The 15,051-nt window shown below is 35.3% G+C and overlaps 1 protein-coding gene and 1 pseudogene across 1 annotated transcript in view; both read right to left on the bottom strand.

The window, feature by feature from the left end:
* Nucleotides 1-4,800: 4,800 nt before the first annotated feature.
* On the bottom strand, nt 4,801-8,498 carry LOC105293039 (annotated as a pseudogene).
* A 151-nt stretch (nt 8,499-8,649) lies between these two features.
* The window catches only part of LAMTOR3 (late endosomal/lysosomal adaptor, MAPK and MTOR activator 3), a 13,149-nt gene continuing 6,747 nt past the window's right edge, over nt 8,650-15,051 (bottom strand). Inside the window, exons 4-7 of the mRNA XM_011361523.2 lie at nt 13,873-13,931; nt 12,129-12,262; nt 10,944-11,007; nt 8,650-9,521 (exon numbers count right to left, since the gene is read on the bottom strand). Of these exons, the coding sequence (XP_011359825.1) occupies nt 9,448-9,521; nt 10,944-11,007; nt 12,129-12,262; nt 13,873-13,931 (331 nt within the window). The 3' untranslated portion in view covers nt 8,650-9,447. The remainder of the gene's footprint in view (nt 9,522-10,943; nt 11,008-12,128; nt 12,263-13,872; nt 13,932-15,051) is intronic.

Raw genomic sequence — 15,051 nt, 5'->3', positions numbered from 1 at the left:
ATGATGAACCTGTGAGAACTAAATGTCTTATGGGTGATTAAGTAGGATGATAAAGATAAAAGAAGGTATAATCTAAAAAAATCTCTTTGTAGTCATTTTGGAAGAAATGCTTTATAAAGTGAGAAAACATAAATTGAGGAAGGGTAATAAAGTTGTAGATGACTTGTAGGTAACAATAATCAATCACTTGTAAGCACTAAGTTATCTTCATTTAACATTTCTCCAAACAGACTGAGAGAGCTTTTTCAAGGAGAGTGTGTTATAACAATCCCTTTCTGAGAGTGAGCTGTAGGTGTTGGCCCGAGAGAAGTAAGAACCACGTGGCACCAAGACGGCTGAGCACCCTGCACCTCATTCAAGAGCAACTTCTGTTGCCGGTTGAGGGAGCAACACTAAATCCACATGAAGTGGGATAGCTACTACTGCCCCTGCGTTTATTACACAGAATTTTTAAACTAGAATAAGGGGATTGAAATAGGGGAATGAGAAACTGTCATCCAGAGCTCATAAGTAGGTTCTATTACCTTTATTAACACTGGTTTTTAATATAGTTTGGAGGAACCCCAAAATAAAAAGATTATGGTGCAAAGCTATGATAGGACACTGTTCTTGCAGTCCAAAGTGATACTTTGTTAAATAAATTTTTTTTCTGTTATTTAAACATCTCGGACTCAGAAATTGCATTAAATTTTTGTGTATTTCAAAAAGGTTTTAATGTGTTTTGTTATGTTTTTATCATATGGATAAAGCAAATGTCAAGTAAAAATGTATTATGTAAAGTCTGAAAAGTAAGGAGTTACAGAGGAAGCCTTACTGAGCTGTATGGTTTTATGTTTTGTTTTCTTAGAACCACAGGTGTTTCTTGTGTAGGTAATATTGTTTTTACCTTTTGTAAAGTATGTCATGTTTATTTATACTATTCTTTGGTTATGTTCATTGAAAGAGCATGTTTTTTCTGTGTCTGTAATATTTTGCTATTAAAATATATTTTAATATCTTTAAAAGAAACACAATTGATTAATATCATAAATAGCAGTAAAGAATACAGGTTGGTTAGACTATGAGCCATGAAGATTTGGAGTTGAAGAAGTAGTCTCATCCTCAAGGACTTCTTAGTTCAATATGGAAAAGATAATAAAAATACATAATAATGTTTAGAAGTAAAGATAAATATCACCAGTGAGGTACACAAAGCTATATGATGGAGAGTGTGCTGCGGTGGAGATAAAACCATTTTTTAAAGGGTTTAACATGAAAAGGCCGAGCTAACATATATCCACTATGCAACTGGTACTAGGCTTTACCTGCTCTCACAGCCTTGAAAGTGGTCATGATTTCACCTCCTGAGAGGAGCCTGGTGAAGGACCCTCAGCTATTTCTATAAGCCCAAGATGAGGGAAAATGTTTTGTGCCAATGGCCAATGCAAGTAGGGTTGTTTGGGAATAGAGACAGTGGGATATCTGTGTCAGACCACGTCTGCTAACTGGTATGTGCTTATCATAAAGGAAGCACTCACTTCATAAGACACAAAGTATTAGCAGTTACAGTAGTCCCCGTTATCCATCGGGTATATGATCTAAGCCCCCCGGTGGATGCTTGAAACCACAGATAGTACCAAATCCTACATATACTATGTATTTTTCCAAAAACATACATACCTATGATAAAGTTTATAAATTAGGAAAAGAGATTAACAACTAATAACACAATAGAATAATTATAACAATAGTGTAATAGAAGTTATATAAATATGGTCTCGCTCAAAATATCTGGAATTTTTCATTTAATATTTTCAGACCATGGTTGACTACAAGTAAATAAAACCATGGAAAGCAAGACCACAGATAAGGGGGGACTCCTGTAGTCTCAGAATTCCCACTAAGAATATCTTGCCCCACAGAAGCACCATTCCTTCTGGACCAGAAGAGTCACCCCTATGGTGGGGATGGCTATTACTGCCCCTGGAATAGCTACCCCCTATTCCAGAGCCACTGGACATCAAAATTCTCAGTGGCCAAAGCCCTTCTCTTCCCACCCAAGTAGCATCTGAGAGAGTGGGCTCTTAGATTATCACCTCTCAAAAATGTGAGGCATGCAGGTCAACTAGTTAACGCTGTGTCCCTGTTTGAGGTAGGGAGCAAGAGAATAGTTAGAGTGAATGTCAATCCTACCTCCCGCCCCCTCTACTACTTTAAGTCAGCAGCAGCAAACCCATTTTTGTCAAACTCTTCCCAGCCAAGTACTGTATCTAGCAGAGTTCCAGGCTTGAGCCTATCCTGCTTACTACAGATTCAGGCTGTCTGGATGTGATGTCAGGCAGTTTCTTTAAATCATCTGTGGTGAAGGATCAGATTTTCCTTTTTAAAAAATTTCAGACTGGGATTTTGTAATAGCTGAAAAATGAAATAAAAAATACAAATATCGCAGTCCCATTTTTTATCAGACTCTGCAGACCTAAAGTTACTGTCATATTGCCGTAAGATTTTAAACTCTTTGCTCTCAATTTCTGTATTTCACTTGTCACGTACTACAGATGGACAGAACAGCCCAGTTTGTGGACCACATTCTGAGGAGCTCTGGTCTGACGGACTGGCAGGTAAAAGGAACCAAGAATCTTCTTGAGAAAGAATTCATCTGAAGGTAGAGAGGATTGAGGCGCGTGTTTTACTGATTATGGACATCGGTTATAGGGTGATTCTGAACACATTCTTCTCTGTTCCTCAGCCGCTAAGCAAAACCTAAAGAAGTTATTTCACTAGACTCTTAAGGGACAGACACTGAGATTGTAAGTTGTGACACATTTATAACTGTGAAGATGGTGCCCTTAGCCTTCAGCAGGCTCTAGGCACCCATATTCTCGGTCAGGAGCAGCCTGGGTTTGCGGGCGGAGCTCATCCAGGAGAATAGAAGAGCAATTGGAAACTGGTTAAAGGGCTCTATGGGGACTCCCAGAAATGTGTGAAGGCATTTGAGAGGGACTGGATTTTGCACAAAAGCAGCAAGGATGGAACCAGAGAAGTGGCCCAGTGGACTCCTGAACCGGTGGTCATTTCCCCAGTTCCAGAATGCAATATTGGCATAGACACACTCAGCAACTGGCAAAATACCCACATTCGTTTTCTGACCCGTGGAGTGAGGGCTATTATGGAAAGAAAGGACAAATGTAAGTCACTAGAACTGCATCTGCCTAGGAAGAGAGTAAAACCAAAAGCAATAGCACATTTCTGGAGGGATTTCAGAGATTAGTGCTACCACGGAGGACCGGAAGGATGCAAGGGCGGCGATTCTCACAACATCTCGCTCAGCCCACCTATTTGGCCTGTGCAGAAAACAGATGAATCTTGGAGAATGACAGTGGATTATCACAAATGTAATCAGGTGATGACTTCAATTGCAGCTACGGATGTGATTCTATTGCTTAAACAAATTAACACACGCCCTGATACGTAGCTATTGATCTGGAAAATGTTTTTTTTTTTTTTCTTTTTTTTCCTTAACACTTTGTTAGTAAAGAGAACCAGAAACAGTTTATCTGGCAAGGCCAGAAATATATCTTTACCATCCTACCTCAGAGGTATATCAGTTCTCCAGCCCCATGTCATATTTCGTCCACACAGACCATGATCATCTTCCACAAGACATTCTCACCCTGGTCTACTGCGCTAATGACGTTATGCTAATTAGATGGAGTGAACAAGCCGTTAACAACTACTCTAACCTTATTTGTAATACATTTGTATGTCTGAGGGTGGGAAATAAATCCAGCAAAAAATTAATGGCCTTCCACTTCACTGAAATTTTAGGGGTCCAGTGGTGTGGGACAGGTCAAGATATCTTTTTAAATAAAGATTAACTTGTTGCCTCTGGCTTCTTCCACGACCAACCAAACAAACCAACAAAAAGGCACAGTATCTAATTAAACTCTGGATTGGAGAAAATATATTTCTCATATTGCTCATGGAAGTTCATTGGTCTTACCATGTTCTCCACCTTCCTGAAGCATCTGGCCTGACAGAATGATGGAATAGCCTTTGAAGACTCAGTTTATGGCACTATCTAGATGGCAATACTTTGCAGGGCTGGGGCAGTGTTCTCCAGGAAGCTACATATGACCTAAACCAGCACTCAGTACATGGTGCTACTTCTCCCATAGCCGGGATGCCCAAGTCCAAGAATCAAGGGGTGGAAATGTACATAACACCACTCACTATTAACCCTAGTGACCTTCTGACACAATTTTGCTTCCTGTCTCTACGTCCTTAGGCTGTGCTGGTCTTGAGATCTTTGTTTCAAAAGGAAGAATGCCTCTAGTTACTTTGGGCTTTTTGTGCCTCTGAATCAACAGGCAGAAAAGGGATTACTGTCCTGGCTGGGGTAATTGATGCTGATTACCAAGAGAAAATGGCTGCTACTGCACAGTGGGAGTGAGGAAGAGTATATCCAAAATAAGACCTCTTAAGAGATTTTAGTACCACCAAGCCCTGTGACTAAAGTCAATGGAAAACTACAAAATTCAATTCAGGCAGGACAACTAATGGCTCAAATTCTTCAGGAATGAAGGTTTGGGTCACTCCATCAGGCAAAGAGCCATGACCAGCTGAAGTGCTTCCTGAAGGCAGAGAGAATATGGAATGAATAATGAAATATAAGTTATAAATACTAGCTATGACCATGTACCCAGTTGGAGAAGCATGGACTGATTATTGTGTTTCTTCCTTATTTTGTAATGAATGTTTTTATGTACATATATCAAATATGTATATATTATAAACGCACACACATATATATATAAAGCAAAGGTCTTTCTTCTTCTCTCTTTTATTCTCCATCATAGGTGCATCAAAAATGGTTACATTATAATATTTAAGCTAAAGTATTACAAGGACAAAAGTGAACAACACCCAAGGACTTTGCATCCTCTTTCAGAGAAAAGGTTAACATGTTCTCAGTTATATGCAACGTAGTTGTATCACATTAAAAGTATGACTTGGTTTTTGTCTTTATTTGGAGATTAAATATGAAGATGTGTACAGGTGCTAAGCTGACAGGGGTAGACTGTGAAGGTTAGTTACATGTGTCATCTTGGCTGGGCTACTCAGTTGCTCATTCAAACATGAATCTAGCTCCTGCTATAAAGGTATTTTGTGGATGTGTTTAATATCTACAGTCCACTGATCCTCCATAAAGTGGGTAGACCTCACACAGCAGGTGAAAGGCCTTAAGGCAAAACAGGTTTCCAAGGGGAAGAAATTCTGCCTTAGGATGACAGCACCAGATCCTGCTGAGATTTTCAAGCCTTTTAGCCTGCCTTATAGATTTTGCCAGTTCCCACAATTACATAAACGAGTTCCTTAAAATAAATTTTATAGATTTTATCTTACTAGCTGTTTCTTTGGCTAACCCTGTTAAAACATTTTCCCCCCAATATCTCATCATCATTTTATTATAAATTTTGTTTGCTGAAACATTTTTTTATTTTGTAATTTTTGAATAAAAATTCGAGTGTAATTAAATTTACAGTGAAAGCCTCACTTGGGATCCCTGTTCTCCCAGGTACCTAGTCCACTCCTTGGAGGCTACCAACGTGACTAGGTACTGTGTATCTAAAGAGATAGTCTATCACATATAAGCAAATATAAAAACAAATGCATATATTTTATTTTCTACATAATTGTAGCATACATTGTTTCATACCATGCTTTTTTTCATTGAACATTGTCTTAGGGATCATTCCATCTCAGTACCTAAAGTCATCATTCTTTTTTCCATTTTGCAAATGTAGCAATTTAACTAATCCTCTATGATTGTATCCATATAATGCATCTAAAGTGGGATGCCTGAAAGTTGAAAGGAGCTCCAATAATAATTATACCAAGAGCAAGTATAAAGTGGTACTATTTTTTTTTTTTTAAACATATGGTCACCCTATCTATGCTGGATATTTTGTTTCCAATCCTTTAGTAGTACTAAATTGCAATGAATAGACTTGTACATAGATAATTTTGCACACGTACATATGCATCCATAGGATAAATATCTAGAAGTGGAATTGCTGGCTGTGATGGTTAATTTTGTCAACTTGACTAGCCATGAGGTACCTAAATTAAATACTATTTTGTGTCTGTGGATTGTTTCTCTGGATTTTCTTAATACATTGGGTCAAAGGTTATGTATATTTAAAAGTTTGACTGCCCAATTGTCCTTCATAAAGGGTATAACAATTTTCACTTCCATACACAGAGTATCAAAAATGCCTGCCCTACTTATTAATCATTGCCCCACTGACTTATATGTCATTTTTATGTTTTAAGTCCATATACGTACTAAAGTCTGTTCTTGGGTTAGTCCGTTCCATCGATCTGTCTTGTGCACCTCATCTAGTTTTATACCATCTTTTAGAAAGAGTTAATCTAGTTTTATATCACCTTTTCAAAAATTTATTAGATTTTCTATAGAATAATTCACCTATTATACTTCAAATAGAAATTTCAGATAGACGAACTATAGAATAATTCATCTATTATACCCTTTCAGATAGAAATTTTAATAGTAACAATATTCACCATGTAAAGGTCAAGTATCTCCATTTATTAGTTTTCTTTCCTGGGGTTTTTTATTTTTTATAATTTTTAAATTGAATTTGAAGATGTTTATTGCATTCTATTTTTGGTGGAAAAAATGAAACCTACATTTATATAGCACAACCTTGTGAAATACACAAAGTGAAACTGGGAAAGAAGCATTTTTCCTCTCCTAGTCCTTTTCTGAGGACTAACTCATGAATGGCTCCACTGTAATTAAATATTTCTTGCAACAGTTGGGCACCAATTTTAACATTTATTCATTCCAGTACAGGCAACAATTCATCACTTTCTTTCAGTTACTTCGCAATATCCAACCCTCCAACAAACTCCCTTTCACATACAGCTAAGGGTATATCGGTCAATTGGAGTATGTTTTTAATCCTTGCCGAACTTCTTCATCCTCCAATATACCACATGTCTCATATTAAACAGTACTATTTAGTATTTCCAAATTTGTCTGCTGAATCCACAATTAGCTTCCTGTTTCCTTTCATAAAGAGCATCACAGAAGCTTTATTTGTCAATTCTTTGAGCCCTTCCTCTAATTTAGGAGCTCTGGGGCAAATTTTATCTAGTTCTTCAGATGCTTCTAGTTCCTTAATTATATCAAGTCCTCCTATGAGCTCTCTGGAAAGAGCTGGAGATAGGTGGGCCAATTGGAATAGGTTTTGAGGCCTTGATGAACTTCCTCATCTGAGAAGGTATCAAAACCGCTAAACTGAATGTTGTTTGTTAAGAATTTCCACCATTTTTGCTGAAACCACAGCGGCTCCTGTGGAGTCCTTTTCATAAACAGCATGCAGGGAGCATCCTGAGTTAACCTCTTCAGGTGCAGGCTGAGGTCTTTAAGGTGCTCATTACTGCAGGTGGGAGGGAGCCCACAGATGTGTGTCACTGAACTTTTTTGGTCAACTTTGGGGCATGTGCACCATCTAATTAGTCAATTTTCTGTGAATTCTTGAAAAACAGAAAGGTGGAACAGAACTAAATTCATATTTTTCAGATACTTCAGGAACAGCTTCTACTTATAACTTAAATAAAACTTGGGTGTGTTCTTTCGGTTAACTGTCATCGCATTGTTCATCTGAACACTGTAGAGCCCATGGTGCCCAAAAATGGAAAAGGAGGGACGTGGCTCTGAAATACAGAAGCTCCTCAAACTACTGGGCTGAGCAGACCTCCACACCTGCAGCTACTGTCCTAGCCTCCCCCACCACCATGAAAATTTTGGTCACCTCAATTATAAAAGAGTTTTTTTTCATGAATCATTGCATTGGCAAAAATTTCCTAGATGCTACTAAATAATCACCCAGATAATGGAAATTCTAGATTTTAATGGGTGTGTCTAGTGCTTCATTAGGTTGTAAGAATTATTTTTCTCTACAGCTAAAATATATCTCTTGCCTCTATTTCATGGTAAAGGCTGTTGGTCTTGTCCAATTTAAATGCCTCTATTCTGTTTTTATAGCATCATCACAGAATTTCATATACATATTTCATTTACTGAGCTATAAATTCTTTAAGGGGTGGGTTACCACAATTTAGTTTCATATTTGCATAGGATGGAAGGAGGGAGAGAGGGAGTGAGGCAAAGAAGCATGCAGGCACAGTGCCTGGCCGACCATCTCACTGCACAACTCCACGAACTGCATTAACACACATTCCATGTAAAATGCACTCCTGGAGTACAGTAATAGATGTGAAATGTGTTCCTTAGAATTCTGCACTGTGGTAGCACCGGTGAATGGTACATACTAGGTGTTCAGTGCATTTGTACTGAACTGTACCAGTGACTGACTGGGAAAGAACCTAGGAGGAAAGTAACAATTTCTAATGATGGACTGTATTTCTGAATATAAAGGGCATATTCTAGAAGTGTGTTAGCAATTTCAGAGATTAAATTAGGCTCATGGATAAGGTTTATTTTCCAACTGAAAATAAGTCTCTAAACCAATATCTACAAAAAACACTCAGTACTTACTCATGTGGTTGAAAGGAATGAATTATATTCTTTAAACTTTTGAAAGAAGTCAGGAGAAAAAAAACTATATAGTAATCAAACTATACTTTTAAAAATACTATTTTATTTATACCCATGTATGAAAAAAATGGCTGTACTATCATGTTTACATACCAATACTGGAAACAGAGTTTGATAATAAATCACATCTAAATTTCATAAAGAAACAAAAAAATAACAAATTTTATAAAGAACACACAAACATTAAAACACTGATTGGTTATAGGAAGCAGAGTGGAGGAAAAAACCATTAGCTATCATTTTCATTAAAGAGCAGCACCCTCTGAGAAGAATCATATCGATTAGTAATATTCATCTATAATGCAAAATAATATACATAGAAAAGTTAGTGATTGTACTGATTTTATTACTTTTACTAAGCCATTTTATCTTCCTCACACTCAATGCAAGAACTAAAACAATATGAAAAAAATATGTCCTCATTATTCACAATAAAAAGGGTCTGCTTCATTCTGCAGGCCTGGGTGTACTATACAATAGGGACATTTCATGGCTCAAATGGATCAAAGTACCATTTTGATTCTGACCCACTGCATAGAATTTCATGCAGATTTGGTGACTGGACTAACTCCATGGGAGCTGTGAACAGCTGAACCATTTCTGTATCCCCAGATCTCAGTAAATAAGACTCTATACAAGAAAGGATAATAATCAATCCTTCCATAAATTATATCTACAGGCTCTTTCTCTAGTGTAAGGTGGAAGAAGGGGCCCTTTCTTGGGTACATAGATACAGGTATTGGTGTGGTCTAAAGATTGCTGGGTATGACATCGTTGTCTATTAAAATCAAGATATGATAGACATCAAAACCACTGTCAGGTTAAGAAACTTCCACAACTTGTCTCAATTCTTCAAATAATGGAGCAAGTTCTTTTTCTAGGCTGACAATTAGTCCTAAAACAAAGAGATTAAAAAAATCAGAACATCAGAAAAAAAATGTGCCTAAGAAAAAAAGTCTTTGACTTAAATTCCCTCTTGTCAAAATTTGGTTGCTAAAGAGTAAATGAGACATAGCTTATTTCCCATAACTAAAACAAATATTCTAGGTAACCAAAAAACCCACATTCATTATGAAGTTTACATACACTTCCACGTTTAAAAGGAAGTTCAACGATGAATCTAGAAGACAACCAAGTCTAGAAATTAGCATATCTAGCCTTCTTAGTTTACCAGAATTAAAAGCTATACACCTTAGACGCTATTATTTTATGTTCAAACAAATAAGCATCTTCCTCTGTCTCAAAGAATATTAAAAGCATCTGGGGTTCCCAAGGAAATGTTCTAAGTACTAAAATATAATTCTGTACATTATCATAATTTATAATACAAACCGATGATTTAGTATTATAGTTGTGGTGATTTATCACAACAGGTTTAACATACTTAAAATACTGACATCATTACAATCCTATATAATTTACAAAGTGTTTTCACATTGAGTATTTTACAGCTTTAAAATATTTAGAAATGGAAGAGACCTAATAGATCATCAACTCTAAATCCTTCATTTTAAAGACGAGGGATCTAAGGACTGGCTTCAGTGACACGGGTAGGAATAGAACTAGATCAAACAACTGGGAAAGAAAAAAAACAGAAAAGGAATGTATAATAGTTCTAAACGGCAGTCTAATCTGAAGTAGACAGACCTTTTAAATCCTACTTTAAAAAGAGTAAAAAAAAATTACAATTCAACTGAATATTATCAGTTTATACATAAATATCCAGGGAAGGCTACTGGATATAATGGGATCTTACCATCTTCTATAGAAAGTACAGCTTCCTAGTGTTTGTTTTCAAATTCTTCAACACTCGAGAAGAACATGAATTATGTTCATCCTATTCATACTCTTTTAAATTCCCACTTGCATTCAACTTGCTATCGTTCAAGATTTTTAAAATTCTAATAGATTGGTCTATACAGAATTTAACTCATCCTTGCCCAATTTATGTGTTTTGTTTGGTTATCTTCTCTTTTTGTTTTCTTAAGCTGTTCTAATGTGAGCAAGATGTAGCATTAAGAGTTAAAGATAAAGTTTAATTTTCTCTTTCTATTTTAAAGGATCACTTACCCATATACTATCTCATTTGAACTAGAAAATAACCCCATAAGATGGAGAAAGCAGATATAAGCTCATTATACAGATATGGAAAACAGAATTCGGAGAAGGTACTTCTCCAGAGAGCAAGGAACACATGGTGGAGCCAGACCATGAGCTCAGGTTTTTCAACTCTAAATTTACTATTTCTATCATATTAGACTGTTCAGATAAGTATTATATAGAATTAAAAGATGCATTTAAGGTAATTAAAACACACCTGTATTGGCACTGCTGCTGGCTATGAAACTCACCACCAAAGGTAAACGATTGAACTGAACCACCTAAAAAGAAAATAAGACCTAAATAATATGCTGTATTGTTAAAAGGTAGCATAATTCAAATGCAGTATCTTAATCTTTCAAAAAAATTTCAATAGTCGATGTGTAACATACTAGCCCAACATCATGGCACTACATCATGAAATATGAAAAGAGCTGAAATTAAATATTTTCATAAAATGGTTACTTATTTTCTCTTAAAGACATTACTACCACTTAGCCTGGTAAGTTTTTAAGGTGGGACTGCGTCTTATTCATCTTTTTACTTCTAAAGCCCAGCCAAGTGTCAATTACATAGTATGCGCTCAATAAATATTGATAATTAAATGGCTAAAAGCAGTATTTCTCATGCAAGTAGTTACACTTTCATGATTTTTCTGCCTCTTGTGTATCACTATAATTTAAATGGATTCAAATTACCTTTAAATTAACTATCTTTTTAAAACACTTGGCTTCAACCTAATCCTTATCAGTGAAATTAAAGGTCAGATGGGTCTGTTATCTTTTGCCTAATACACATCAGAATATATAACTTTTAAAATAAAAAGATGTCAATTGCTTATCATCAGTGATACATAAATGATACTCTGGGAAACATTGCTGTAAAACACAAACAATTAATTTATTCTAAAAAAGAAAATACAGCTGGAGATCAAGAGGTATGTAGCAAGTAATTTCTTTCCCACAATTAATAATCTCACTTATTATATATATATTCCAAATCAAATGAAGGTATTAGCAGCAGTAACAAATTTAAATAACTTATCATTTGACTTTCTAGAGTAATTCTTTATCTGTCATAACAACAAAAAAAGTGTGTCATTTGAGAAATCAGTTGTAAAGCTAAGGGCACCATCTACTGGAGGTAACAGTGACCTAAATTACCTTTTCAGGGTAACATGTACTTTATTGTTAAATCTTTTAAAAATACTTTTCCATATTAATTCCTAGTGTAAAATATGAAAAAAAGTACTATAGTTTAATGTAACTAATTTGAAAGCTAAGATTTTAAAATTCCATCCCATTTAAAATTAAAACTTAGAATGATAACACAAGCTATTTTCTATAGAAGACATAACAATAATAGTTGAAATCAGCAAATCATTAATTAGTTATGAACTTACCTGGTAGGTATTATAGTAACAGATGATGCTTTTATTTTTTGAAAGTCCAAGTTTGCTCCCTTGATCTGTTGCAAGGGCAAAAGTAGATAAGAAGCCAGGTCTCAAAGCATGCTCTGGAGCATTATCATTAGCCACTGGAAATACAAATAATTTAATCAAAGCTTATTCAGTGAATATGGTAGGAAAAAGATTTACAGTACCAAATATATATATATGTATGTATGTATATAAATATATACACACACATACAGATATAAAACATATATCCATAAAAATATCAAGCACAAGGGTTCTGCTTTACGATATTTAAAATCTTATGGCTAATTGGGTCTCATCAATTTAGGTGGGAAATACTGCTCAATCAGAAGCTGAGTGATTATAACTAAGGGAAAAAATGATTCTCACAGTATTTTTTTTATTTTTAAAAGAATACTAAATGCTGATATTTTCTTAATATCAACCCTAAGACAGATTAATCAGTACATTTAATAAATTGAATATTCTGGTTAACTGAGAGCCAAGCTAGAATAATGAAAAAAAGCTTTAGAAAACTTTGCTCTCATAAAATCAACAGTAGTATTGCCTATAGATATTAATAATTCTGCAGCTGGCTATTTGTTTTCTTAAACTCATTAAAATCATGTAGCTGTACCAGTTAAGTGCAAGCTTAAGGCTTTAACACAGAATCCTCAGAAAAAAACATACGAGCTGGAAAATCTGAGATTATTTTGTTCAAAGCCCTTCTTACAGAACTAAGAAAAGGCAAGTGACTTGCTCATGGCCACGTATGTTTTATGGTGAGTTAGAAAGCACACTGGAGACGGTGGTTTCTACTATATCTTGTCACTCGCACGTGCAACTTAGTACTGACAATGTACTCTTTGCACTTGACCATCTTTGCTTATAAAAGAAAAGAACTAAATTAAGTGATTTCTAAACTTCTTTTCAATTCTAAAGTCTAAAATTACGTGACACGTGATAACTGCAGGTGGAAAACAGATTGGAAACAAAATGTACAGAACATTATTTAATCTTTCTTTACTGGGAAGCTATTAGTTTCCCAGTATAACTATACACATCCATTCTGATACCAGACAGAAGTAGTAAAAATGGTCTTAACATATACTGATTCTGTGACAATGCATACATTAAAAAAAAAAAAAAAAAAAGACTGAAAATCAGGTGAAAAAAAGTTATTTTTGAGGTTAACAAGCTCTTCTTTAGGTGAAAAATTCTTGTTAGATTCTGGTTAACTAAATTATGAAGTTAAAAGTTAAAAAAAATCTCATTTCCAGTAAACAAGTAGAAAAATCAAGAAAGATTAAACGACGCAATAAATATGTACTGATTCAAATGTATGGACGTTTATCCTAAAACTACCAGCAATATGATTAAAAATATATATACTAGGGGGAGTCTGTGTGTATAACATATACAGCTGCGTACATACCCGGTGTCATCACTTAGACTTACTAATATTATACCACAAAATGTCTTTAACAGGAAACTGGGCCTGTGATAAATCCATCCTTAAACTCTGGATGGTAACATGATATATTTAACATGTGATAACCTATGTTCCAATACAGCTTTCAATATACAAAAACAAATATGTCCCCCCCAATTAAGACCATCTCCTGAATTTATTGAAATGAGTTTTATATGCTTGCCTCTGTACTACTCAGATATAAATAATTTTATTATAAAAGAAACATGACACTGGCATGTAAGTGCTCAGTTTTACCTTTTATAACAGGCACTCCATCTCTATCTGACACAACAATAGCATGGAGCCCTTCAACACTAGAAAGAAAAAAGTTAAAATATTATAAAACATTTCATTTTCTCAAAATATGTACCTTAAAGTTATCATGGTATTTTTCAAGCAGATTTCTGAAAAAACATGGAAACTCAATTATTGATAGCATAAGCTCCTGTTTGCCAAACTATTCCAGAAACTGAATGTGTATTTCTGACATGTTCTTAATCTTTACAAATTTATGCAGTTTATCAATAAAAAATCTAAAATACAGCTGATTCTCCTTAAATTGCTAATTATCATTACAAAAGTATGACACGTTATCAGTAGTGGTTATAGTGACAAAAAGACTTTCTCTCATTCATTCCAATATCAAGTGCCCAGTATTTGTGGCACTTAATACTTATAATACCATGCTAAGCAAAAATAAAAAAAGTCGCTGCCTTCACAAAACTTAACAATCTAAAAAGAGAGTGGCTATCAATCAAATAATCCCACACTAACAAATATAAAACTACAACTGTGGCAAGTGCCATTAAGAGATCTGTGGGGACATGAGAGCCTATCAAATCAAAGAAGGGCTTGATTTAGACATTTGGGTCAGGGAAGGTTTCCCTGAGGAAATGATAGCTCGGCTGGGGTGTTATGGCACTGATTAAGAGAAGATGTGCAAAAAGATTGTCCCTTCTAGGCTGAAGGAACTAAACGGGAAGGATGAAGGTCATGCAGCAACCCTGTCAGCCATGCCCACATCAGCAGCAGTAAGCAGAATGGTCGAGACGATAGCTCTGAAGTTAGACCTGGGTTCCATTCGGGCTCTCCTGCTTACTATTTATGCTGCCTTGGGCCAGTTATGAAACCTAAGCCTCAGTTCATAATCTGAAGATGGCAATAACTGTACTTATTTGGCTATGTGAAATTTAATAAAGTAATGCATGTAGAGGCTGGTACACAGTTATATTAATTATTAGTTAACATCGGGGTGTCATCTGTGTATACTGACAATGACATAATTTATCAAGGCAGTTTAAATATTTAATTATTAGTGAGAATCCCTAGAGCACAAAAGTATAGTGTTAAAAATTATAATAGGACACATTTACACACAATCTATAGCTTTGTAACTATCTTGTAATATCTGTAGATTGCAACTCAGAAATATGT

Source organism: Pteropus vampyrus, unplaced genomic scaffold (assembly GCF_000151845.1).
Source record: "Pteropus vampyrus isolate Shadow unplaced genomic scaffold, Pvam_2.0 Scaffold67, whole genome shotgun sequence".
NCBI lineage: Eukaryota > Metazoa > Chordata > Mammalia > Chiroptera > Pteropodidae > Pteropus > Pteropus vampyrus.
This window is presented reverse-complemented; position numbering and strand designations above follow the sequence as displayed.